Below are 25,399 nucleotides of genomic sequence, written 5' to 3' on the forward strand. Positions count from 1 at the left end.
GGGCGGGGAGCGGCCCCGGGGCAGGGGTCCTGAGCTCCGGCCCGCACGTCCTCTGGGCGGGCGCTCGCGGCCGCGGGCCCCAGCGGAGGGCGCAGCCGGCCCTGCCCCGTCCCGGGGGTCCCGCAATGCGCTTCCTCGCCGGCTCCCAGGCGCCCGGCCCCGGCTCCCCCCGACCCACCCCCCGCGCCCCGTCGGCGGGCGGGGGGTGCCCCGCGCGCCCCACCCCCCGCCGCCCCGGCCCGCTCGCGGTGGCCGCCCCGAGCGGAGCTTTGTGACGTCAGGCGGCCGGCGGGCGGCGTCACGCGCGGGCTGACCCGGCGGCGGCGGCGGCGGCGGCGGCGGCGGCGGCGGCGGCGGGGCGGGGGCGGGGGCCGGGGCCGGGACGCGGCGCGGGAGCATGGAGCCTCGGGCCGGCTGCCGGCTGCCGGTGCGGGTGGAGCAGGTCGTCAACGGCGCGCTGCTGGTCACCGTGAGCTGCGGCGAGCGCAGCTTCGCCGGGATCCTGCTGGACTGCACGAAAAAGTGAGCGGGGGCGGGGGCGCCCCCCTCCCCCCACCCCCGGCGGCCGGCGCGGGGCGGGGTGGGGGTGGGGGTGGGGGCCCGGACCGGCTCCGGGGCGGGGCAGGCTCGGCGCCGGCGCCCGCTTTCGGTTTCCATCCCCCCAGCCCCCACCCCCGGCCCGGGGCTTCGGGGCGCGCGAGCGCGGCCGCCCCTCGGGGGGCCCAGAGCGCCTCTCAAAGTCGTCGCGACTTGCGGGGCGGGAGCGGCGGTGGGCGCCCGGGGAGGGGGTGGGGGGGGAAGTCCCCGCGCCGCCGCCGCGTGCCGGCGGCTCCCGAACTCCGCACGTCTGCCATAATTAACGCACTTTTCTTTGTTCAGACGCACTGTTGAATTCGGCTGTTTTCAGAATTGTCGGTTGGGGGGCGGCGGGGGAGCGGGTTCAGATGCGCGCCTGCCCTGACCTGCCCTGCCCTGCCCTGCCAGTCGCTCACAAGTGGGGGCGTCCTGTCTATCGCCCTGGGTCCCCCCAGACTCCTAGGAGCGACTCGGGGCTGAGGCTTGGACTGATGGCAAGCAGTTGCGTCCAGCGGTGGGATTTAACCCACGCAGCGCGGCCTGGGGCGCAGGGGCCCCGGGCAGTGTGGGAGCGAGAAGGTGCCCGTGGAGGTGCGGAGCGGGGGCGGGGGGGGGGGCAGTGGCCGCAGGAGCCCTGCTTTCCGGGGTGGAAGGGGGTCCCCGGGCAGGCCTGGGGGCACCTGAGACGCACCTGTGCGCCCGCTGCAGGGACTCGGCGGCAGGAAGAGTCTCCTGGATACAGTGTCACATGGTAGTGAGCTGTCGCGCAGATAAATGATTAGGCATTAATCAGGCACTAATGTCTTGGCGCTCCTGCTGGGCCTTATCTCCAAGCTGAGAGCAGTAAATGGCTCCCCTTGTGGAGGCCCAACTTTTTCCCTCCGTGGAGCCCAGATCCTTGCAGTAGCGGGGACGTGGCAGGAAGACCATCACTCTTCAACAGTTACCCTGCTGGCATCATCTCTTTATTAGACGTGCCAGAAGCCATTTATGCACCAGTCATGTGATTTAACATATGGCCTCCCGGGTGACTGTCGCCCCGCTCCGCCCTGGCGACCACAGAGAGTGCTTGGCGGGACCCGGTGGGGGTGGGGGGCGCGCGCTGCAACATAGCCACCTGGAGGCTGCCAAGCCTGTACCTCCCCCCCCCCCAGGTGGCCAAGGTCTCCTGCCCCTGATGGCCATCACTTCCTCTCTCGGGCAGGACTGCCATCTCCGTCCTCCCTGCTCCCCTGTCTGTGCGGGGGCTGTACTCAGGCTTTGTCTGCACAGCCCTGCCTGGCCTTTCCTCCCTGGAGAGGGGCACTTGCAGCAGAGGCTCCCCCCCGCCTCGTTTTCTGGGCTCCCCAGCTCAGCCCAAGAGAGGCTGTGGGCCCCTCGGCTGGTGGGTGGCAATGTTTGCCGAGATGGCAGCCTCACCCTCCTTCCTCTCTGCCTCCAACTGGGCTCCCCTCCCCGAGGCTGTGGCTAACCTGGTGTGGAGATCAACAGCCCCCCTCACTCCCCTCCCAACCACCCCCCTCGTAGAAGCCAGCGGGCCGTGCTGGGATCCCCAGTGTGGGAACTGGCAGCAGCACGCTGGTGGGCGTCAGCCCTGCCACGGCCACGTTCAGCTGTAACCAGAATGGCCCAGAACCGAGGCCTCAGTGGGTGCGGCTCTTCTCAGCGCTGGCTCTTTCCGATTGGCATTGATCCCTCCTCCTTGTGGGGAATCCCGAGACCCCCTGCGGCCCCCCAGCGCCTCCAGCCCTCCGGGGCGTGGTCCCGAAACTGCCCACCCTCGTCTCCCCTCCTCTTGCCACTTCTGGTTTCACCCTGCCTTCCGCTCTCTGCCCGTGATGTTAAGGACTCAGCACTCCTGTTTGCAGCCTGGTCATCAGGTGGGGTCTCTTGGCAGCCCGGGGGGGGCGGGGGTGTGTGTTGTGGGCCGCGGTGTCTGGCCTTGGGCTGCCGGGTCCGTGGCACCGATCCGCCTTCCCTGGGGCCGGTTTCTCCTCCTCGGTGCCTGCTGCCCCTCCCCGACGTGTGACAGTGGCAGGGCCGGTCAGTGGAGGCCCCACCCTGGGTGGTGGCGCTGGCCGGCCGGGAACAACGGCTGGGACCTCCGATTGCACACAGCCGCCCACCTCTGGGAGCCCGCGGGTCCCAGAGCAGTGGGGTCGTCCTAGGTCTGTCGAGGGCAGCGAGGCCGCAGCTGTCGGTGTGCCCGTGGTGCGCGGCCAGGCACGTGCCAGTGACTGTCATCGTCAGCAGCCTCCAGCGTCTGTGTGCGGGCCTGGGGTGGGGGGTGGGGGGCCGGGAGCCCGAGTCTCCTGCAGGGGTGGAGCAGTCCCAGGGGAGGGGTCCCTCGTGCAGCCCCCATTTCCCGTCCCAGAGCGGGGCCCATGAGCAGTGTCACTCTCCAGGCGTTTGGGAGGTGGCATCCCCTCCCTTGGCCCTCTGAGAGGCAGATTCCCATCCCCAAATGTGCACAGGAGGACGAGAGCTCACAGAGGCCCCCGAGATCTCAGCAGGTGTGTGGAGCTGCTGGGGCCGGTGCCCAGCTTCCTCCCACCCGAGCCTTGAACCTGCTGCCAGGTTGCTTTGTGCTCTGAAGGAAGGTCCTCCACTGCTGAGGGCCTGCCCTCTCGTGCCTTCACCTGCATTCATTGACTCCCTACTGTGTACCTGGGCTGAGTCCCGGGAAGACTGCACGTGGACCCTCCAGCTTCCCTGTGAGGCTGTGCTTTCTCCTGGTGGAGTAAGGGTGCAGATGGCCCAGGCCTGCCCCCAGTCTTTGGGCTGGGGTGCCGGGCGGGTGTGGGCATTGTTTTGTGGGTGGTTTGGGGGTACCCTGGGGTTGAGGTCCCCCAACCGGGGTGGCCCTGGCTGAGGCATGGCCCCAGGACAGCAGAGACCCGAGTGGTAAAGGAGAGGTCTCGAGAGTAACGGGAGCCCCGACGACCAGCTGCCCCATCGGGCCTGATGGCAAACCCCAGGTCCCCAGCCCTCATCCCCCAACTGGTGTTTTTCAAACTTCCCCAGTTGTGAGTCACCCAGGGCGCCATTACCGTGCAAGATTCCTGGGCCTTTGTGACCCACACCCCACCCTGGGAGGTTGGGACTCCAGCCAGTCAGGAATCCCAGCAGGCCTGTCCCCGGGCAGGAGAGCACCCCTGTTCCATCCCAGGCATAGCCCCTGGTCCAGGAGGGAGGCTTGGCCACTGGTGACCGGTCCTGGGATGGTTCACTGGGCAAGCAAAGATGGACGCCTGGTCCGGGCCCTGCTGAGCATGTCCTCCTTGCCTTCAGGGGCCAGAAGGGCCGGGAGCAAGGTGCCCTGTGTGTCATGGGGTGGCAGGGTCTGCGGCTGGCAGGCAGCTGCACCCAGGGGACCTGGCCGGCGTGGAGGTGATGAGGGGGTGTGGACTGCGGGAGCCCTCAGATGGCTTAGACAAGGGTGCGGTCAGCTGAGCTTTACTGGGATGATGCTGGTGGTCTGGGACTCGGGGGGCCAGATGTGACAGCCTTGCCCCATGGCTTGTCCCCGAGACCCTGGGTCTACCCATGGGGGCGGGGCGGCCTCCCATGTAGACAAGGGGTCACTCTGGTGTCCAGGCTGTGACTTCCCCTGCCAACCTGTTTTTCACAAGTCCCTGAGCAGAAGTGGACCCGGAGGCCTCCACACCCTAGAGGCCTGGCAAGGCCACCCTACCTTCCCTGTGCCAGCCTGCTCCTGACCCTCCCTCGGGGCTAGGCCCTGCAACTCCCTGTGTGCAGGGCTGCAGAGGAGACAGACTGCTGCACGTGTCCTAAACCAACGTGTAGAGTCGTGGGGGGAGGGGGGAGGGAGGTGGGGGGCGGGAGCCTGGCCGCAGGGTGGGCCTCACCATCGGGACTCAGGCCTGTCCTGGGGCTGCAGGCTCCTCGGATGGACCCCTGGGGTGTTTCTGTTCCAGAAGCCATGTTTTCTCACCTCTCTACCGGACACCGGGGTAGCCTCTCCCTGTGCGAGGTTGAGGAAGGAAAGTCCAGGGCAAACATGGACCTGGCTGGGGTCGGAGGCCACTGTCAGGTTCCACAGATGCTTGGATCCCGAGTCGGTAGAGCGGAGAGGCCGCAGGGGAGGCCGGGAGCTCTGGCAGGCGGCCGGGCCATCTCCTCCTGGCCACGGGCCAGCTCGGGCCCGGCTGCTCTGGGGGTTTGCTGAGCTGGTTGCATGGGTGAGACCTCAGGGAGGGCGGGTGAGCCGAGGCCCGGCCGCTGGTGTTTTGCCAAGGACTGCAGGCTAGGCTGCTTCTCTCTGGGCCCGGTGTCCATGCCAGATGGCCGTGCCTTCGTCTCGGCAGAGTGGGGACACTCGGGGGAAAAACTGCTTTGCTTTTGGGTCTCACCCCCATCAGAGTCTCCTGGGCTCCTCACCTCGGTGTCCCCCACCTTTCCTTTGCCCTTCCCCCAGCTCCCCGAGGACGCTGTGCTGAGGTTTCGTTTGGGGGCCCCCAGTTTCCTGCATGGAGACCTTGGTCAGTCCGGCCCTCCAGGCCCCAGCTCTGCACTGTGAGTCACCCCAGTCCCAGGGCCCCTCCTCACACACATCTACCCCATCCTTGGGTAGGCAACCGGTGGGTCCAGCAAGGACAGCAAAGGGCAGGACAGTGGGGCTCCTGGGCCGCCCAGCCCTCTCGCTTGCTGAGGCCCTGCGGTGCCACCTGGGGGGGCACTGCCAGGCTGGCCGGGGCCACCATCCCTGGGCACGTGCCAATGTCAGCACAGCCTGGCCTCACCGAGGGGCTGGGCCCTGTAGGCAAACCACAGGCTGTGGTGTTGCCACGCCTCGTGCCCTCCGGTCCAGTTGAGGTCACCCCGCTGGAGACAGGGTGCTGAGATCCTTCGAGAACGGCTTGTGTCTCTGTGCTTGGAGGCAGGGGAGCTGAGACGCGAGCCCAGACCGCTACTGTCACCAGACCCGCCGGGTGCCCTGGCCTCCCTCAGCCGCCTCGCCACCGCCATTGGCGAACTGGGCAGGGGGACAGTGTGGACCTCAGGGGGCTGGCGCGGGGCTTGGCGCCCAGGCGCCTGCTGCCCAGGGAGCGAGCCCCTCACTGGCTGCTGTTTACCCGCCGGCAGCTGTGGGTGTGGCCGAGGCTGGAAGGAAGCGGCCGCCTGCGGAGTCACGGGGCCGCGGGGTCAGACGGCCCGAGTGCCGATCCACAAGGCCGCAGCTGACATCTGGGAGCCCGCCGTACCCCCGAGGCTGTGGTCCCCACGCAGGGCAGGTGCAGGCGTGTTGCCTGGGCTCTGGGTCCTCTGTGAAGCTGTGTCTAACCTCCCAGGGCAGGGAGGGGTCACTCAGGAGCCATAGAGCACGTGCACCGGTCTCTGTGACTGTCGTAAACACGCAGGGACTTCTGAGGGGGTGTGTCATAAACGGTGAGGGGGGGAAACCTCCCTGGAGCACAGCTTCGGGGCCTCGGGGGTAGGGCGACAACCCCCTCTCCGCCCCAGCTGTCCCCAGCCTGCCCCCCCCGGCGGGGGGAGGTGGCCAAAGGCGCTGTCAGCCCACAGGGTCCCACAGAGGAGGCTTCTGGAGGGAAGACGGGTTCCGGGTGAGGGAAAGGACCTGCCCTGGGGGGTTGCTCTTGGGGTGCCCCGGACCCCGGCTGGCAGGAGGGGTTCTGCACCCCCACAGACAGGCTGGTAGGGGCACAGGCGTGGGACAGGGTGGGGCAGAGGGAAGGAGAGCCTGGGGGGGGGGGTGTGGGCTGGTTCCGAGTGGGGTGACGGCAGAGAAGCTTGGGAGGGGAGTGGGGAATGTGGATGAATCCCCATGGTCTGGTCACAGTCTGAGTTCCTGTAAAGGGGGGCAGGAAGTGGGCTTTGGGGGGGCCTTGGGAACAACCCTCCAGGTCCCAGGGGTGTGGATCCTGTCTGCTGTGTGGCCTCTCCTCCTGGTCTGTGGGACCCTTTGGTCTGTAGACGTGCCTACAGGTTTCCCTCTCAGGTTCTGGAACCTTCCTGTGGACCTTATTTCGTGCCCACAGGTGGCAGTTGGGTGCCCACTCAGCATAGGGGCTGGTCTCCCCAGTGACCTCCTGGCCATCCTGGAGTTCCCAATGGGGCTAAGGCTGTCCCTTGAGGGGCCCCTTGGGGGCTTTTTGCGTGTCTTGATGTCACCCTCTGTCAGGTCACCACGGCTGCGGGGGGTGGGGACCTCCTGCCTTCCCCGTTCTCCTTGCCAACACCCCCTTCATTTGAGGCCTCTGCATGGGCGCCATGGGTTCCATGGAGGGGATCCCAGCACCCCTAACAGCAAGAGGCAGTGAGCACGCTGGCCCAGAAGCTCAGGGTGAATGTGTGTGCACGTGTGTGTGTGTGTGTGTATGTCTTGGTGTGAGTACATGTGTTTAGTGCTCAGAGGTTTTGCTTTGTTCTCAATGTTCTATGTTCTATGAGGCTTATTGAAAGGGAAGAACCAGGTGCTGATTCCGGCGTGGGGTCCAGTCCCCACTCTGATGCCTGAGGACTCAGGATGAGGTTTGGTGACAGGCCTGCTGTGGGTGGGGTAGGGGCAGCTTTGGGCCGGGCCTTGTCTCCCACACCTGGACCCCAGCAGACTTCCCCGAGAGGGCTGCACAGTAGCTATTCTGGGCCTGGCGCCTGTCCTCTGTCCTGGCTGCTCAGCAGTGCCGGGGGGGAGCGGGGAGCAGGAAGGCAGCCAAGGGTAGTCCGAGCACCAGCACGAGCACGCGTGGCTGGGCGTCAGTAAACCCTGACTGACAGAAACTGGAGGTGGCTCTTGGGGCTGTGAGGTCCGTGTGCCCGGTGCCGGGGTGCGGAACCCTTTTTCCCGGTGCGGACACGACCCCGGGGCCCCCCGTTCCCCAGGAGTCCCGGCCCGTCCTAGTGTGCGAGTCCTCTAGTGCAGGTGGCCAGCACTAGGGAGCAGACTCTGGTATCGCTGTTGGTCACCAGGGATGCGTGGCCTGTGGCTGCAGGGGGATGGCCTGGCCGTCCCGGGCCACTGGGCACATGAAGAGCCACACGCCCAGCAGAGGACGGAGATGGGTGGCGGGGCTCACCGTGGCTGCTCCCCCCTCTCCCAGAGCAGAATCCCACCTCGGAGGGAGCCGGGTGCCCCCCTGCGGCCCGTGGCTGGGTGCTCCCTCCCAGGCTGGCCTTACAGCTCCCCCCACCGCTCCCCCTTGCTCACAGTTACAGGTTACAGTTCGGCTGTCTGGCCACACAGAGGGCAGGAGCAGTCTCCCTGGGGCCCGTGGCCACGGTCCTGTGTCTATGGACTCTCCGGTCATGAGGAGATGAATGTGAACCCCCTGCCCCCACACACGAAGACTTTAATTTCAGGGGATGGGCGCACGTAGACAAGAGCTTGATAAGAAAGGAAAACCGTGGTTTCCGGGCTTTTGCCACGACCTTGAACGAAAACGGGGCAGTGTTCACACGGTGGGTGTGCCGCCATATTTGTTAACTCATCGACCTCGAGACCGAGGACCTTGGGGGGGCGATGCCCCCGCGGGTCACTGCACCTGGGCCAGTCCCGCAGCCCTCTGCGGCCGGCTCCCATGTGGCCTGTGCCCGCTCCCAGCCGGTCCGCGGCACTCGGGGACCAAGCTGGAGGCGGTGATGTCCTGCGCGGTGGGCCCTCTTAGCTGGCCTCGATTCTTCTGGAGAACAGCAAACGGAGAAACCATTTGGAAATAGAAAAGGCAGAAGCGTTCATTTGTCGTTTCTACTTCGGTTAGGTTCGTAGTGGACGGTGAGCACAGAAGTGCCGTGTTTCCCTTAACCTGGCGGAAGAAGTCTGGTTTTGTGCGTAAAAAGTAACAGGTTTTGGCAAAAGGGCCTCGCAGGTGACATCACATTTGTTTAGAAGTTACGCATACCTACGCAGCCTTGTTTTTCACTGTTTGGAACAGTGAGCGTCTTCCTGCTGCACCCGGTGTCGCTGGTGAGTTAGTACGGCCTCCCGACATTCCCGGCACGCGGTCCGGGGGGATGGAGCACTGACCACTGACTTCAACAATGAAACACCCCAAGGTGCCCAGACGTCTGAATGGAGGCTGCCTGGCCCGACGCTTCCCGGGGAGAGGGCAGGCCTGTGGCTGCGGAGCCCTGTGGGTGCCGCTGTGCCATTGGCCTTGGCCGTGCGTCCTCGTGGGAGGGGTCCTCCTGCCCTCTCGTGTTCCCTTCCCATGGGTCTCGTGGCCCTGTCGACACTGCCTGGCCCACTCTCCTTCCTGGAGCTGGAGGGCCTGTGGGAGGGCCTGGGGGTGCCCGGCAGGAGGGGTGGTCCTTCCAGGCTACGGTGGCCAGGGGTGGTGTGGGTGTCACCCTCACCCGAGGGCCGTGGAGACAGCTGAGACCGACTCAGCATTTGGGAGGGAGCCATCTCACTCCCAGACCCAAAGCTCTGGTTCGGTGGCTGACTTCTGTCCTCTCTGGGCTGTGGAGGCCATTGGTGCCCCCACACACGGCCGGCGCCTGGGACCCGGCTCCCTGAGCCCTGCAGGGACCATGCTTGGGGTCTTCCCTTGGGAGGAGGGAGAAGGTGGACAAGGCCCATGAAGAGCAGCCGGCCTGCTCAGGCCATGTCACAGAACTAGAGACCCTGTTCTCAGGCTCCCAGGCCGCCCTGGGAAGTCTCCACCTGCCCCCATTCCCCTTGTTACCGTGAACCAAGGCGTGGACGTCGGGGGCCCTGCGGACCCGAGAGCTGGCCGCCGTGCTGGTCACGAGACTTGGTGGAGCACGTGCCTCCCCTGAAATGTCCCACGTGGTGGACACGTGGGGGCGTGTGCCTCCCCAGGTGCTCCGGGCCCCACGGGCCCGGGCCAGGTGCAGCGGTGTCCTCCCGTCCTGACTCTCCCCTTCTGTCTCCCCTCTGCCAGGTCCGGCCTGTTTGGCCTGCCCCTGTCGGCCCCGCTGCCCCAGCCCGAGGACCCCCCAGTCAACGGCTGCCACGGCCCGGCCCCCGCGGAGCAGGACGGAGAGGCAATGCAGCTGGGGACAGTCCCTCCACCGCCTCCCGACGGGGACCAGCCCCCCGAGACTGCAGACCCCAAGCCACCGCTCGTGCCCCCGTTCCCGCCGTATTTCGAAGGCGCCCCCTTCCCTCCCCCGCTCTGGCTAAGAAGCACCTACCGGCAGTGGGTGCCGCAGCCGCCCCCCCGGACCATCAAGAGGACGCGCCGGCGTCTGTCCCGCAACCGTGACCCGGGTCGGCTGGCCCTGAGCCCCATCCGCCTGCGGCCGCGCCAAGTACTCTGTGAGAAGTGCAAGAGCACGCTGAGCCCCCCCGAGGCCAGCCCCGGCCCCCCGGGTGCCCCGAGGCCGCGCAGGAGGGTGGGCAGCGGCCCTGGCTTTGGCGGCGAGCCCCGCAAGCCGGAGGACCCGGCCGGCGGCGGCGGCGACCCCGCGGCCGCCACGAGGAGGAGCAAGAGGGAGAAGCGAGAGGAGGACAAGGCCCAGGTGCCACGGAGCCCGGCCATCAAGATCTCTTACAGCACGCCCCAGGGCACGGGCGAGGTCGTGGAGATCCCCTCCCGCGTGCACGGGTCCCTCGAGCCCTTCTGCCCCTCCCAGGCCCTGCACGGCGGCGGCGGCCAGGACCCCGGCGGGCCCAGCGCCTCCATCCCCAAGCTGAAGCTGACGCGCCCCGGGCCCCCTGGCGCCGGCCTGCCGCCCCCCAAGATCCGCCTGAAGCCCCACCGCCCGGGGGCCGGGGAGCGGGAGCCCGTCTACAGAGCCGAGCTGGTGGAGGCGCTCAACGGCCACGGGCGAGGCCCCCGGGCCAGCTCACCCCCTCTCCTGGGCCACGGCTCCGCGGGCCGGGGGCCGGCGGACTCGTCTTCCGGAAGTTCTGGCGAGGACGATGACTTCAAGCGGTGTCCCCAGGGCAAACCCCAGCAGGACGGCCTGGCGTTCCTGGCCGCCTGCCCTAGGAGGGGGACGGACTGTGCCGGCGAATCTGTGTGGAGCAGCGACAGCCTGGACGAGTCCAAATCGTGCAGCTCGGAAGTGCCGTCACCGGACACGTGTGACCTGTCCGGCGACGGTGCGTCTGTGAGGTCCTCGTCCGGGGCCGCGAGGCAGACGGTCCCGCCCCTGACAGTCAGGCTGCACACACAGAGCGTCTCCAAGTGCGTGACTGAGGACGGAAGGACCGTGGCCGTGGGGGACATCGTGTGGGGTAAGGTTCATGGTTTTCCTTGGTGGCCAGCGCGTGTCCTTGACATCAGTCTTAGCCAGAAGGAGGACGGGGAGCCTTCCTGGCAAGAAGCCAAAGTCTCGTGGTTTGGTTCTCCGACTACGTCATTCTTGTCTACTTCAAAACTCTCCCCTTTCTCTGAGTTTTTCAAACTGAGATTTAACCGTAAGAAGAAGGGGATGTACCGGAAAGCCATAACGGAGGCCGCCAATGCCGCGCAGCCTGTGGCCCCGGAAATAAGGGAGGTCTTAACCCAGTTTGAGACGTAAGCCGCCCGACCAGGTGAGCGCGCAGGGCTGCTCCTGTGCCCCTCCCGCCGCTCTGCTGGGAAGCCTTCCCCCTCTGGCTGGCAGCTGGCAGAGAGGCCCGCTTAATGGCAGCGGCACCCTGCTTTGCGGTTCGCGGAAGAGAGGCTTTCCGAATCGAGTCGTGGGGGATCGTCAGCCACCGTGCGGAGAACAGGGCTGGTTGGTGTTTTCCGGCCATTTTTCCAAGTGCCGCGCAAGATCTCCGTCCCCTTTTATTTGTGTCCTGGAGAAGGCGCGGGTGTTGAGGGGGGGGGAGCTTCCTCTTGGCCACTCACTCTGAGGGGTCACTCCCTCTTCTCTCCCCACGCTGGGGCCGCAGCCCCTCCCTCCTGTCCCCAGTGGGTCCTGACTTGGCCGGCTGCCCTCAGATGCCACTCGCGTGGCCTTAGCCCCCACCCCCCATTCCGGTGGGCGCGTGGTTCCCGGACCTACCTGTGTCGGTCAGGTGCTCCGGGGTCTGTCCCTGGGCCGGTGTCCTGCCCTCTGTCTCCCCCCCAGGAGAACTCTATAGGGCCTCCCACCCCAGGTCTCAGAAGGAGACCCCATGGGCCTGGGGTGTCACCAGGCAGCATGTGGGGTGGTCACCATGTGGGGTGTCAGGAAACGGCCGAGGGGCAGAGGCTGCCCGCCGTGAACTTCCCGGGGGGCACAGGATGCAGGGAGGGGCTGGGTGTGTTCCCATTGGAGGACGTCGGCTCTGGGGCCTGAGCAGCGGGGTGTGTCCAGCGGTCACTGGCCCCCGTGGTGGCCCCCCAGTGCCCACTCCCCTCCCTGTCCTTCCCCACGGGAGGAGCCGGGTCCCGTGCAGGCTGCCTGCATTGGACCCGAGGGCGTGTGGTGGGGCCCCCCTGTGGAGGTCAGGCCATGGCCCTCTTCCGGGCCCCTTAGCCTAAGGCCCAGGCCCACAGAAGCAGAGAGCGGGGAGGCGGGTGTCAGAGGAGCACTCCTCCACCCCAGGGGGGCCTCTGCCTCAGTTTCTGTGACCTCTAGCTAACCTTGTCCGGTCTGGTCCACCTGCCTGTGTGCCTGTCTGGTGCCAGTTTCCCAGCTCAGGCCTTTGGGCCTCAGCTGGGCCGGCCGACGTGTGGTTGGGAAGGGGTTGGTGGGGCACCTGGCATGGTCCCTCACTGCTGCGCCACGTGTCTGGAGGGGTCCTAGGATTGAGGAAGCAATGGTGAGGGGTGCGCCTGGGCAGGGTCACAGCCAGGACTCCCGAAGCCTTGTCCCCACCCTTTCCTCCACCTGCTTCCTGCATCGAGCCTGGTCACTGCCCCTGAAAGACTCCCAGGGGTCCAGACACAAACCTGTCCTCCCCCGAAGCAGGCACAGCCCTGTGACCTCTGGGTCTTTGTGATGGGGCGTGGGCGCCCTGTGTGTCGGGGGGAGTCTGGAGAAAGGTCAGGTGCTCTGGGCATCTCCCCGCTCTGGGTGTGTCCTGTGGGCCCCGGGACCGTCTGTGCCCTCTGCTGCCCCCTTACCCGACCTCTCTGCTCACCAGGCCCCTCCTGCCCTTGGCCTGGTCTGGGGCCAGGGTGGAAGCTGGGCACCTCCCCCACTCGCCGTGGGCCCGTGCTGTCAGCGAGGATGTGGTGAGCAGTCAGTCCTTGAAACTGACCTTCAGATCCCCGGTCACAGTGGGCAGTTCCTAGGGATGTGAGCCCACCACGGGGGGGGGGGGGGGTATGTGGGGCATGGGGGGGGTGGCAGTGTGGCCTGGCGGGCAGGGAGCCCCTGGCTGGGGTGGTTCAGGGCTGGCTCTGTTTACCAGGAAGCAGAGGGAAGAATCTTGCCAGACAGGTTTGCCTGCTGTAGGGGCCCCGTGCCCACAGCCCGGCCTCCTCCCCACTCCCTTCCCCCTCCCTCCCGGCCTCCCTCTCCTCTCTCTGTTTCTGTCTCTGAGCATCTCTCTGTCTCTGTCCCTCTGGCTTCGGGGACTGTGCCCATGCTGTCCCCAGCGGTGCGTGGGGCTCTGGGAGCGAGGGATGCTGGCTCTTGTCGGCACCAAAGCACAAAGTGGTCTTGCCCGAGTGACTCGGCTGCCGTGAGGGCCACGCCAGGCAGGAGGCTAATGGTGCTGGTGAGCGGGAGTCTCCCGTCCACAAGATTGCTTTCGAGTGTCAGTGGTGCTGTTTGGGCACCAGGCCCTCTGCTCCTCCAGGGGGAAGCCGGGAACTGCCTTCGCCTCGCACGGGCACGGCATGGTCGCTGGCACCTGGGCACGCCTGGGAGGAGGCCGGCACGGTCCTGCCGCTGGGGCAGGGGTTGCTGGGGACGGTTGTCCTTCAGGCCACGTCCACCGGCTGCTGAGCCCGACTGGCCCTGCTACCACCCCCTGAGGCACTTGCCCAGAGCCCCTCGGCCCCGGGGGAGAATCTGTGCTGCTGACCAGTGCTCGTCGGGAGGAAAGCAGCACACATCGTGGGGGCAGCTCCCTCCCGGGGCCACCTGGTCCCGAGACTCCTCCGTCCCACTTTGCAGGGCGGCAGGAGGCTCAGCTGAGAGGGGGGTGTCCACAGGGACATTCTGGAGAAGCCCCGAGCCATCCTGGGACTCGGTGGCCAGGGCACCGGTGAGAGCCCAGCCCGGGGCGGGCTCCGGCGACAGGGCACAGTGGTCCTCAGCAGGCACTGACCTCCAGGGACAGACATGGGGCCACCTCGCAGGGCCCTGGCTGCTCGCTTGCTGCTCTGGCCCCGAAGGCTGGCATCTCTGAGCTTCATTTTCCTCATCTGTCTCGGAGTGACCGTAGCACCTGCCACGTGGGCCGGGTGGTGAGGGAAGGGTGCCCAGCGGGTCTGGTAATGACCTGTTGGCCATCGCCTTTCTGGCCCCTCCCACGTCCCCTCCCCCGGGTTGCCACAGGCTGCATCCCTGGGGTGGGGACGGGGTTGTGCTCCTGGCTGGATGGGGCGGGTGTCCCCCTCCTGACTGTGACGTTCCAAGGGCTCCAGGGGTCACAGGGCGAGGCCTTTTGGGAGCTGACTGGTCAGGCCTGGCCTGCAGGCAGGCAGCGGTGCCTGACAGGTGAGGGTAACTGCTCCCGAGGGTGGCATCCCGCCCACGGAGGGCCGAGTGCCCCTCCAGATGGGGGTCAGAAGGTGCACAGCGTCAAGGAGGCCCTCCCTCGTGAGTCACGTTCCCCAGACTTGTGCGTAATCACGTGCAGGAAGGTGCTGAGAAGGGGCAAGGGCCCCACAGCAGAGTGTCTGGTGAGGAAGCTGACCTGGACTAGGTATCCGGGGAGGCTGCCTGGAAGAGGCGACATATGGCTGAGAATGGAACGGTGAGCTGATCGTGAGCTAATAGGGCGAGTGCCTGTGGCCTTTGGCGGAAGGAATCTCGCACTTTCCAGGGTGGGGCAGGAGGCACACAGCTTGGGGAGGCCAGCGCTGCAGCCTTGTCCTGAGAGCAGAGGGTGCCTTGGGGGCATGTTAGGCAGAGGGGTGAATGGCCCCATTCGGACTGGAAAGACCCCTGGCTGTGGGGTCAGGGGTGGGGAGGTGGACAGGAGGGGAGGGGACAGAGCAGGGAGCAGGGATCTGAGGCCGGAAGAGACCAGCCAGGGATGCTGGTTGTCGGCTCCCGGAACTTGGGGACCACGGTGGCCAGTGTCTGAGTGCCCGAGTCTCGGCTGGCAGGCCAGCACTCAGAGCAATGTTGGACCTGGGGTCGTGGATCCGTGGAATGATCTAGGCCCCACGGGATGGCTGCTGGAGGGGAGGAAGCTTTGGTGCAGCGGAGAGGCAGAGCAAGGTTATGGGGTGTGAGGCCTGGCAGGGGCCCAGAGATGGGGACTGGGCAGGGAGGTGGATGGCACAGATGGGATGGGGCCTCGTCCAGCCTGCTGGCCCCACACGGGGAGAGGGTCGACGGTCATTAGGAGCGTGCCCCGCGGGGCCCAGAGCTATGGGGACAGGAGACCTGGGGGCCCTGAGAGCACCCTCTGTGCAGCACTCGGAGCTCAGGGCTCTACTGGGCAGAGCCGGGTGGGGGACGGGCTGTTGGCAGTGTTCCGCTGAGGCGTGGGCCGGGCTCTGCGGTACCTGCAGGGGGTGGGGGGGGCACAATGCTGCGCGGGGTCCCTCCCTGCCTCTCGGGCCAGTGGGACACTCCCAGGCTGCATGTGAGCTGAAGGGGCCCCAGCGCGCCCCTTTCTGCCTGAGCCGCCAGGGTGTCGGAAGGCAGGGAGCTTTCCGAGGTCACAGAGCAGCCCCCTCGAGGGGCCAGGAACTGGGTTCCTGCTTCACTGAGCGAACGGCGTCCGGAGGGTTAGCTGCAGCCACGGTCCCGAACGACCACATGCGGGGCCACCGGAAAGAACAGAAATTTATTCTCCTGGCTCTGGAGGCCAGAACCCCGAACTGCAGGCGTCTGCAAGGCTATGCTCCCTCCGGAGGCCCCAGGGGAGGATCCTTCCAGCTCCCGGGGGCTCCCAGAGTCCCTGGGCTTGTGACCGCACCGGTCACATGGCCTCTCCCGCTCCTCAGTGTCCAGTCTCCCTCTGCCCCCCTCCTTCAAGGACCCCAGGGCGGCCGCGCGAGAAAGCCAGCGTTTCCTCATCAGAGCCCTTAATGTGGTCACACCGCAGCACCTTCCCTGCAGAGGGTGACAGTCCCCTTCCAGGGGTGGGGCCTGAAGTCCTCGGGGCCCCAGTTGCCCAGTGTCCCTCTCATCTGGTCAGCAGATGTTAGGGGCCTGTGTGTCCACCCAGCTTGGGTCCTCCAGCCTCGTCCTTGACAGGCCAGCTGGGCTCAGGGACAGGTCAGCGGGTGGTGAAGGGGACTGGAGCCTGACGGGGTTGTGTGGTGCTGTTCCGGAAGGATCCACCGCCCCCCCACCAGGGAGGCTGTGCCTGTGGGCGGTGGGTCCTTCAGGCTGGAAGTCTGCGTGCATGTGCTGCGTGCTGGGCCGGCTGGGGCAGAAGCATCTGGACCCCGTGTCCAGGGTTTCACTTTCCTTGTCTGTCGTGCCTTCGAGAGCAGGGTGCTTGAGCTGCGAGCCCCAAACCGACTTTTCTCTTTTCCCAGCTGTAAATAAAAAGGTGCTTCCGCGTCTGGAGATGGGTTTTCAGCTGACTTCCTGCACCGCTTTCAGGGAACTCAGGTTCTCCGCGAAGGTTATAATTATTTTGTTCCCGGAGGAAACTAAGGCCTGTAATTCTGAGAATTCGGAGCTTGCTGTGGGCGTGCAGGCCCTGTCCGACCTCCCCCCTGCCGGGGCCGTCCTTCTGCTTCTCCCGGGCAGTGCTCTGAGTGCCGGGTGGCCAGGCAGGGTGCAGGTAGGCGGGGCGGGAGCAGGGGCAAGGCTGTGCTGGGAGACTCACGTGTTTGCAGCAGGTACCTGGAGCAAGGGGGCTTCTCCTGACTTCGGGGAGGGGCTGCCTGTACCCCCAGGGAGAGCACGCATCGCCCTGGATGTCATTGCTTCTGTGCCCCTGCCCCCCCCCCCCACCTGCTCTGAATATTCACCCCTGGCTCCACACAGCTTCAGCACCCCATGGACCCGGCACCTGCCCTGGGGTCAGAGGTCCAGGGGTGCACGGGGAAGGGCCCACATTCTGCACGCCTGTGCCGTGGGACTCGAGCAGCACCACCTCCACCGGGGCCCCATCGTCTTCAGAATCACTCTCCAGGCCTTTCCTTAGCGACCTTCAGTGACACCCTGGGCATCCCATAACCTTTGGATGCAGTCTTGCAGGACAGGTCGGCTCCCAGCACTCTGCAGAGTGCCCAGGGAGCTGTCACAGCACACAACCTCGTGGGACATACTCACTCCCGTCAATCCGTGCAATGACTGCCCTTTCGGGGCTTCTGTCACTCCGTCCCCACGGGCTATCCCGGCAGGTTAGCTCAGCGGCTCCTAAGCCGTGGCCGTGCTTTGTACACAACCCAGCATTCCGGCTTGTTTCCTGCCCACACCTGGGGCTGGCCGTTCCCCAAGGGGTCCTGGGTCCTCTCGAGGGAGGGGCAGCTGGTGATCCCTCCCCCGGAGTTTCCAAGCAGACCTAGGAATATCTTTAGAAGAGAAATTGACTTTGGAACTGATTTTTCTTTTCTTTTTCTTAAATTTTAATGTTTATTTATTTTTGAGAGAGAGAGAGACAGACAGACAGAGCACGAGTGGGGAAGGGACAGAGAGAGAGGGAGACACAGAATCCACAGCAGGCTCCAGGCTCTGAGCCGTCAGCACAGAGCCCGACGCGGGGCTCGAACTCATGAACCTTGAGGTCGTGACCTCAGCTGAAGTTGGACACTTCGCCGACTGAGCCACCCAGGCGCCCCTCCACTGATTTTTCTAATCCAGAATTTTTACTTCTTGGTTGTTTGGTTTGCATTTCTGTTCTCTTATGCAGAAAATCTTGTTAATGAAATTCACATGGAGTTGACTTTTGAACAACGCGGGCTTGACCTGCACAGGTCCACTTGTACACGGACTTTTTTCCGATGAATACACAGCAGTAGCGTGAATGTTTGTAAATGTAAAATTTTCTCTTCCTTCGGTTTTCTTAATATAACGTTTGCTTTCCTCTGGCCGGCTTTGTTGTAAGAATACAGCATATAATTCATACAAAATATGTGTTAACCATGTTGTTGGCAAGGCTTCCAATTAACAATAGTTTTGGGGGGAGTCAAAGTTTCACATGGATTTTTGACTGTGCCGGGGTGAGTGCTCCCAATCCCTATTTAGGGGTCAATGGTATTAATTTTCTATGTAAAAGTTAATGTGTATATACAATAAGTCAAATATTAAATATATGTAAACCGTATATTTGGCATGTAATATATCGGCTGTGTGATATATGTGGAATACTGCTACTGGGTGATTAGTGGGGATACTCCAAGGTTTCCTTAAGGATCTTAGTGTCCTTGGGGTGGGGGCTATGTGTCAAGTTCCTCTTTCCAAGTCATCGAGACAGTGTCTTTCTCTGTGGTTGTTACGACCTACAGTTAGGGTCATTTATTTCATTTTATGTTCCATTTGTAGCTATTCCTGTGTGTTTTGTAATTCCGTGCTCATGGACGTGACAAGGGTCCCACGTCAAATCGGTGCAACCAGTCCCATCTGGAGACGTCTGGCTCCGCCCTGGCGCCCCCAGTGTTGGCTGATCTTCCTGAGTTTGCGACATAAGCAGGCACAGATATGGAGCCCCCTCTCCCCGCTTGGGCGTAAGCAGCGTCCACACCCCCCAGGTGCCCCACTGCGCCTCCGACCCGCACCAACCAGATGCTGGTGGCCGTGTGCAGAGACCATGTCCCCATCCTGGCAGAGTCCCCGGGCCCACCGGCACCCTTGCGCCTTTCTAAGCCTCGTCAAGATGGGGTGTGGGCAGGGGGTGTGAGCACGTAACCAGGCAGGAAGGTCCTTCAGGCCTCGGGGGATCTGAGACTCTGACTGGACCCAGTAGTGGGAGTGCAGGTGTAGGGCAGAACAGGCCCCCGAGAACCCCCAGGTTCTCCCCATGCCCTGCCCCTGGCACCGTGTGGCAAAGCCACAGCGGCTGCCTCGCGCCGTGCCTGCTGGTCGTTGCCTCTTGCTCAAGGCTGTTGGTCCGCGTCCCCCTCTTGGAGAAGCTCTCCCAGAGCCCCCTGTGCACAGCTGTGCCTGACAGGCCCCCAGCTCGGCATGGTCACCCTGCACCCTTCTTTCCATCAGGGCCCCTTTGACAAGCCACCCCTCCACTCTGTGCTGCCCTGTGTGGGCTCCCCCTCAGGTAAGTAAGTTCTTGTGAGTTCAGACCCTCGCAGCAGGGGCCCGCGGCACCGGGGAACGGGGCTGTGGCACCCCATCCCACACCTGGGGACGCTGGTTCGCGGGAGGCACAGAGTCGGGGTTCGCCCCCAGCCGGGCCCTCCACTGCACAGCCAGCACCCTCCGCCCCGCCTAGGCCTTGGGGAGAACTGGTTGCCTGATGTGCCCACCAGCCCGCAGCACCCCGGGCAAGAGAAGGTGCTTCCCAGCTAGAGGGGTAGCTGGAGTGGGGGAAGCCGCCCGGGAAGAGGATCTGGGGCAGGTGGGCAGGTTGGCATCTGCCCCGGGGCATCTCTGGAATAAGAACCCTGAGCTGGAGGCTCCCACGTCCACGTGGACAGATCACGTGTAGCCCGGGCTGTCCTGGGGATTCTGGACACCTCGACCTCAGCCCCGGGCCCTCCCCGGACAGAGGGGGAGCACTGGGAGCGGGGCTCCTGGGCCTCCGGACCAGAGGGTTCGGGCCACGCATCAACTTCCAAATATCCTGGGGAAACTCCTTCAAACCACAGTGGTGCAGCCCTCCACCCTGGAGGAGCCGGCATTTCTGATACCCGCATTCCTGGGAGTCGTCCACTTCCGGTGGGCGTGACTGACCCTGATTCTGAAGGCCTCCTGCCAGCGTGTCTGAATTTCCCAGAGGAAATAGCACTTCAGTGGCCTTGGGATCCCCACACCTGGGCCGGGGTCTCTGTGGTGCTGCAGGAACCATGGGGACCAAGCAGGTGGCTTCGGGCCCAGTTCTGTAGAGGAGGGTGCACAGGGGCCACAGCCAAGGCCACACGTGTCTCCGCAGGGTTGAGGGGGTGGCCGCGCTTGGCCAAGAGCCAAGGCCAAATGGCAGAGCTCTGCGTGTGTGTGTGTGTGTGTGTGTGTGTGGCCCATGGAAGGCCGTGTGCTGTGGGGCTCTTGGGGCTGGAGCGGGGTCACAGACCCAGGACGTGAGCTTAGGTGGCCACTGTGTGGCAGGCACTTCTGAGGGACTGGGCCGTGGGGGGTGGGGGAGGGGTTGGTGGGGGTCCGCATGGGGGCGTTCTGCACACACCATCAGGACGGTGGACATCCGCGATGCCCAGCCAGCGGCTGCCTCTCTTGCTTTGTTTTGTGACGCCTGGTGGTTCCCCCTTCTGCGTGTGGCTGCTGGCTGATGTCACCGTGTTCAGAAGGCTTGTGGTTTGGGGAGACGGGCCTTCTTAGTTCTGGTCTTACGTGTTGGGAGCGGCAGCTCTGGTCGCCGTCAAGGGACGTGGGACGCTGCCCAGCACCCGCCATGCTGCCCACCCTCCGCCCACACAGCCCAGGCCCTGTAGGGGGAGGGGAGCCCTCCTGGTCACCCCCATCTTCTCGACAAGCCCCAGCTGTGGGCCCAGTCGCTAGGGCGCCAGCGACTCGGGCGGGCAGAGCGGCCTTGGCTGACCTTAACCGTGGGGCCCGTGCTGGTGACCTCGGGGCCCCATGCGGGACACTCCTGATGGGGGACAAGCTCCTGGGAGGTCAGCCCGGACCAGTGAGGGGCAGACAGGGGGGAAGGGGGGAGGGGCTGTCCGGGCACTTGCGTGGTGGAGGTGGAGGCAGGGCCCTGCCCAGAGACCCTGGAGCCTGGGGTGGGGGTGAGGGGAGGCGGGGCAGCCGCGCTGGGCATTGGGTGTCTTCCTGCCTAGGAAGCCCCGGGAAGAACGAACTTTTCTGTGCGGCTGTGGCCGCCCAGCCAGTGTAGTGATCTCGCCTTTCCCATTGTTCCCCACATTTTCCAGGGGGGCGGGTGGGAGGTACAGCAGGGGCTGGGGTGCTCTGGGAGGTCCCCCAGAACATCCCTGCATGACAAGGCACGGGTTCTGGGCCTGTTGGGCTGGGAGGAAGGAAGTGACCCGGCAGGGGTCCTGCGCATTCTGAGGGGGGTTTCCTGGCTGCTGGGTACGAGGAGGGTGCAGGGGGCTCCCCCTTCTTCCCCAGATTTCTCAAAACACCTGCTCTTCCCATGGAGCCCGGCCAGGCCGGAGCGGCAGGCGAGGGCACTAGGACAGACCCGTGACCACCCTGTTTGTCTTGTCGGGAGGGGGGACTCCTTGAAGGCTCCGTGTGGTGCACGAGACAGAAAGGGGCAAAAGGGGCCGGCTGGCCGCCGCCTCTGGAGCCCGTGGTGCATTTTTCTAACGAGGATCAGGGCTGATGGATGTTTAACGACATCTCCAAAGGTCGTGCTGCTGACGGAGAGGGGCTTGGGCAGGTTTAATTATCTCCCGGGGTGGTGTGGTTCTCACAGCGAAGCGTGCTTGCCTCTGATGTGAGCCCCCAAAGCATTCAACGGAAAGGGGCGGCCCGTGCGCCGATTCCTGGGTAGTGCTGACCCCTCGGCCCCCAGCAGCTCCCGCTGTGACCGGCCATGACCTCCCCGGAGCCCCCATGCCCCTCCTCACCGTGTCTGCTGGGCCACTCAGCAACCTGATCATGGAGGTGTGGTTGCCCAAATCCCTGTCCGGGGTGGGCTGTTGGTCCCCTGTGCGGACGCCTGCAGAGGAGCTCAGCCTGGGTGGTCACAGCTGCTTCCTGGGCAGGGACAGATGAAAAGGCAGAAAGAAAACGGTTCTGGGGGGAACAGGTTTGTGCAACAGGCCGCGCTCTGGCCAGTGTTTCTCCCTAAGGGACTGTTCATCTTGTTTGGGATCTGCGTGCTCAACGGTGCAGGACCTGGGACCCCACCTCGTCTGCCCAGAGCGCGCAGCGGCTGGGGGGGGGGGGCGGGCAGAGCCCCATCCAGCTCCTGCATCCATGGAGAGTGGCTGTCACCCTCGTCCAGCTTCCCGGAGACACCCCCCAGGCAGAGCTCACTGGGATCAGCACGCTTCCCGTGACACAGTGACTTTGAGTCATGTTCTTCTGAGAGACATTTTCTTGGGGACCCTGAGTCAGGGCCTCTCCCTGGCCAGGGAAGGGACTGCCACCCCAGGTCAGAAACCCCTGCCCCTTGAGTGTCTGTTGCTCAGGCCTCCTCCCTGACGGGCCAGGGAACTGTGGAGCCCTCTGGAGCAGCCTTCCCTGCAGGGAGTGTAGTCGGGGCCAGGGTTGGGTGTTCAGGCCTGGACTTGGGGGGAGACTGTTTCCAGCAGAGGGCCTGGCATCTCGGGGCACCTCGCTCCTGGGGCTCAGCCTGACGTCCGTCCAGGTGCACTGTGGTGGAGTCTACGACCAGGGAGGCCTAGGGCCCCGTGGGGTCCCCTTCTCAGGCCTTTTAGAGTCAGGGCTCCCCCTTGGGGACACCTCGATTCCAGGTGTCTGTCCTCCAGGACAGAGAGGGGTAACTGTGGTTTGGAGTCACCCGGTCTGGGGTGCTTTGTTCTGGTCACTCTGGGATGTGGGTTTGCGTCCTGGCCTTGAGGCTTAGGTGAGTGACCTTGGACAGGGTCGGGAGCCTGAGCCCCTGTCTACAAGGCAGGGGTGGTGATGGCCCCTCAGCCCTAAGCACCAGGGCCGTGGTCATCTCCACCCTCACACCTCCCCATCCCCTCTCTGCACCCACTGCCCCTCCTGCCCCCTGGGGGGCTGCTGGCTACCCCCAGAGCCCTGTGTCAGGGCCAACGCGGCTCTGGTTTGCTGCAGCCACTGAGAGAGCTCCTCTCCCGGTCACCGGAATCCGGCCATTTTGGACAGAAGAGGAAGGGCCGTCCCCTGCCCCCCGCCCAGCTGGGCCACTCACGGGTGGGATTGTTGCTGTCAGCCCTTCTGCCCCAGGGTCTTTCCTGGGCCCCTCGGGAACCTGACGCCGGGTTGGGACCTGGATGGTTAGTGCGCCTGAGCCTCGGTGATGTCGCAGGGAGGGGCCACCAACCACGGACACCTGTCACAAGGGCAGCAGCCTTGTGTTGGAAGGTCTGGGAGGTCAGTGTCTTGTCCCCTCCACCCAGCCCCCGACCTGGGGCCAGCCGCATCCTCCGGGGGGGGGGGGGGAGGGGGTTTGCTTTGGGCTTAAGCTCCTCCCAGCCACCTGCTTGCACCACCTCTGTGCCCCTCGAGGGCACGGGTGGGTCCTGGGGCCTTCAGGCCAGCCCCCCAGGGCCGGTGTGGTGTGGACGGGGCTGACCTGGGCACACGTGTCCACACGCGCGTGCGCACACACACACACACAGTCATTTGGCTGAGTCCAGATTCAGTGCTGGTGTTAGACGTTGCAGCCCATCCGTGCAGATACCCGTGAGTAAATTTCATTTTTGTTCAGCTCTATTCTCTGCAGAGTTGAATTTGCCTCATTCTTTGGCTGCTTAGTTTTTATGTTCTTCTCACTTATTTGTCCCCAGCTAAGAGAGATCAAACCCGTCAGGGCCTTCAGACGGTGACGATCACTGTGTGATGTGTGAACAGGCTTTGCCACCACACACGGGCCTAACGTGTCGCGGCTTTGGTGTTCCTTATGATTAGATTATGTGTGCTCCTGGGCCGTGGCGCCGGCCGGGGCTGGGGTGTCCATGTGGCCCCTCCCCTGCCACGATACGTCGGGTGCCCTGAGCTGTGTGTCTGTCTCTGTTTCTCTGTCTCTCTTTCTCCCCCCCCCTTTCTTTCTCTGTCTCTGTCTCTCTCTCTCTCCCCCTCCCCCCTCCATCTCTCTCACACACACGCAGGGCCTCTCCCTCCGCGTGGCGGCCGAGCCTTCTCCCAGGGTGGCGGTCTCAGGGCAATCTGGGCCTTGTCACGGCATCTCCATCTGGGGGTCTGAGGCAGGACCGGGGCAGCATCACTTCTGCTTGTTTGGTCCGAGCGCATCGAGGGGGGGGCGGGTGGGGGAGCCCGGCCCCTCCTGGTGGGAGAGCAGCCGTCTGCGCCCTGTGGGCTCTCCTGGCCGGGCCGGACTGTCTCCTGTCTGCTGGACGCCAGCTCCCCTCGCCCTCCAGGACCTCCTGTGACCGTGTGGCCCTGCAGACCTGCCACATGTCCCTCCACCCCCCGACTAAAGTGCAGAGAACACGTTGCCCCCGGTCACCAGACTCGGGCCAGCTCCTGTCTGGCAGGCATGGCTGCTGTCCCCGTGCGGGGCCGGGAGCCGGGGCTGAGGTGCCCGTCCATCCCTGCGGCCGGGCCTGCTCAGGGAGACCTGGGAAACGTTTTCTTATTCAAGGGTCTGTCCCCTCAGCCCCAGGGGGCTCCCCCACACCGAGAGGGCGTGTCCCTCCAGAGGATGTAGGTCACACATTCTGACGGTGACACACTGGGGTCCCTCTGAGCTGTGAGCCCCAAGCCATGTGCACAACCATTTTAGCTCCCCAGTCCCCCTGGCCATGAGGGGCCAGAAGGATCTAGTGTCTCATGGGGAGCCCTGTGGTCTGGGCTCTTGAGCCGTCAAGTGTCCTGCACCTTTTTCTGGGAAATCCTGGGACCCCGGGAGGTGGGATGGACACGAGTGGGACAGGGACCACCCAGGAGGTTCAGCGGGCACAATGTGGCACCAGGGAGGCGAGATTCCTGGGGTGGTGAGGGCCAGTGGGAGCTGGCGGGTCCTTGAGGGTCCCTGGCGAGACAGAGCCTGAGCGGGTGCTCTGGACTGGTGGTTGGACCCCCAAGGGGCCTGTCCCCCAGCACTTGACCCCGAGGTAACCTCTTTCCCTCTCTGCTTCCCTCAAGGTCACCGACGGTGAGGGCGCGGCTGTTCTCCTGGAGCTTCTGACTTTGGGGGTGCCCTCCGCATCACCTGTTCCGTCTGAGGGGCCCCGTGTGCCTTCTGGCCAGCTGCCTGCAGAAATGCGCCAGGCCCATGGCGGCCAGCCTGCTGGGGGGGTCCCCAGAGGGGAGCAGGTGTGTGTGGGGAGGAGGACAGCCCCCAGAGCACCGCAGCTCCTCCCCGCTGAACGTCTTTATCCCCCGACTCAGGCTTTAGCTCCTGTGGTTTGTGAAGTTCCAGGAGCCCACGACGCCCTTCCTGCTGCTGCCTCGCCCACTGGGGCACCTAGCAGGGGCGAGGCCTGCCACCCCGCGTCCAGGTCCTGGGCCAGGCCCCCTCAGGCCCGCAGGCTTCCAGAAACCAGCTTGCACGTGTGGGGCGCTTCCTCCCCAAGCCCTCGGCGCGGGGTCTCTGTGCACTTGAGAACCCGGAACCTGCCCGGCCTCCCCCATGATCCTCCCAAAGCTGGGGGCCCGCGGGCGCCCTGGCGGTGAGGGCCTGGGGAGGGGAGCCACTCTGGGAATGCGGGAGACTTCCAAAGGAAAACAGCTTGGCCTGTTGTTTGTAGGAGCTGCTCCTGTCTCCTTTCTGTCACTTTAAAGACCAAAAAGAAAAAGAAAGAAACAGAAAACGAGTTCTGCTCCTTCTTTATTTAAGCACGAAAGAGGATGAAGGGAGGTCTGTGTCGAAGCCGCGCCGGGCGCAGCGTTTCCGTGTGGTCCTATGTGTCGCATGCGGGTGGCCCCTGGAGGGACGCCCACCGTGTGTGAAGGTGGCAGCTTTGAGAAGCAGGTGACCCGTGCCACATTCCCTCCCCGCCTGCCCTGGGCACGTGGCTTGTCTGGGCCTCCCTGCGGCTCCCCCGGTGGGGCAGACAGGGTGGTTTTGTTCTCCCTCCCTGCTGCCTCCTGGTTT

The 25,399-nt window shown here is 64.9% G+C and overlaps 1 protein-coding gene across 5 annotated transcripts; it reads left to right on the forward strand.

Annotated features, from left to right (window-relative positions):
- The first annotated feature begins 276 nt into the window (after positions 1–276).
- PWWP2B (PWWP domain containing 2B) lies at positions 277–25,118 on the forward strand. Of its 5 annotated transcripts, XR_006299885.1 has the most exons (4): positions 4,444–5,112; positions 9,462–11,062; positions 24,448–24,618; positions 24,694–25,118. XR_006299885.1 is itself a non-coding variant. In XM_043597941.1 (3 exons), the coding sequence occupies exons 1-3, from the start codon at positions 398–400 to the stop codon at positions 24,459–24,461; spliced, it is 1,440 nt and encodes a 479-aa protein (XP_043453876.1). In that variant the 5' UTR covers positions 277–397; the 3' UTR covers positions 24,462–25,118. The 5 variants fall into 5 exon arrangements, 4 of the variants coding, with proteins under 4 accessions (XP_043453876.1, XP_043453873.1, XP_043453872.1 ...); XM_043597941.1 differs by lacking the exon at positions 4,444–5,112 and adding an exon at positions 277–522 and having other exon boundaries at positions 9,462–10,762; positions 24,448–25,118; XM_043597938.1 differs by lacking the exon at positions 4,444–5,112 and adding an exon at positions 344–522 and having other exon boundaries at positions 24,448–25,118.
- The last annotated feature ends 281 nt before the right edge of the window (positions 25,119–25,399 follow it).

The sequence above is a fragment of the Prionailurus bengalensis genome, chromosome D2 (genome assembly GCF_016509475.1).
Source record: "Prionailurus bengalensis isolate Pbe53 chromosome D2, Fcat_Pben_1.1_paternal_pri, whole genome shotgun sequence".
NCBI classification, from domain to species: domain Eukaryota; kingdom Metazoa; phylum Chordata; class Mammalia; order Carnivora; family Felidae; genus Prionailurus; species Prionailurus bengalensis.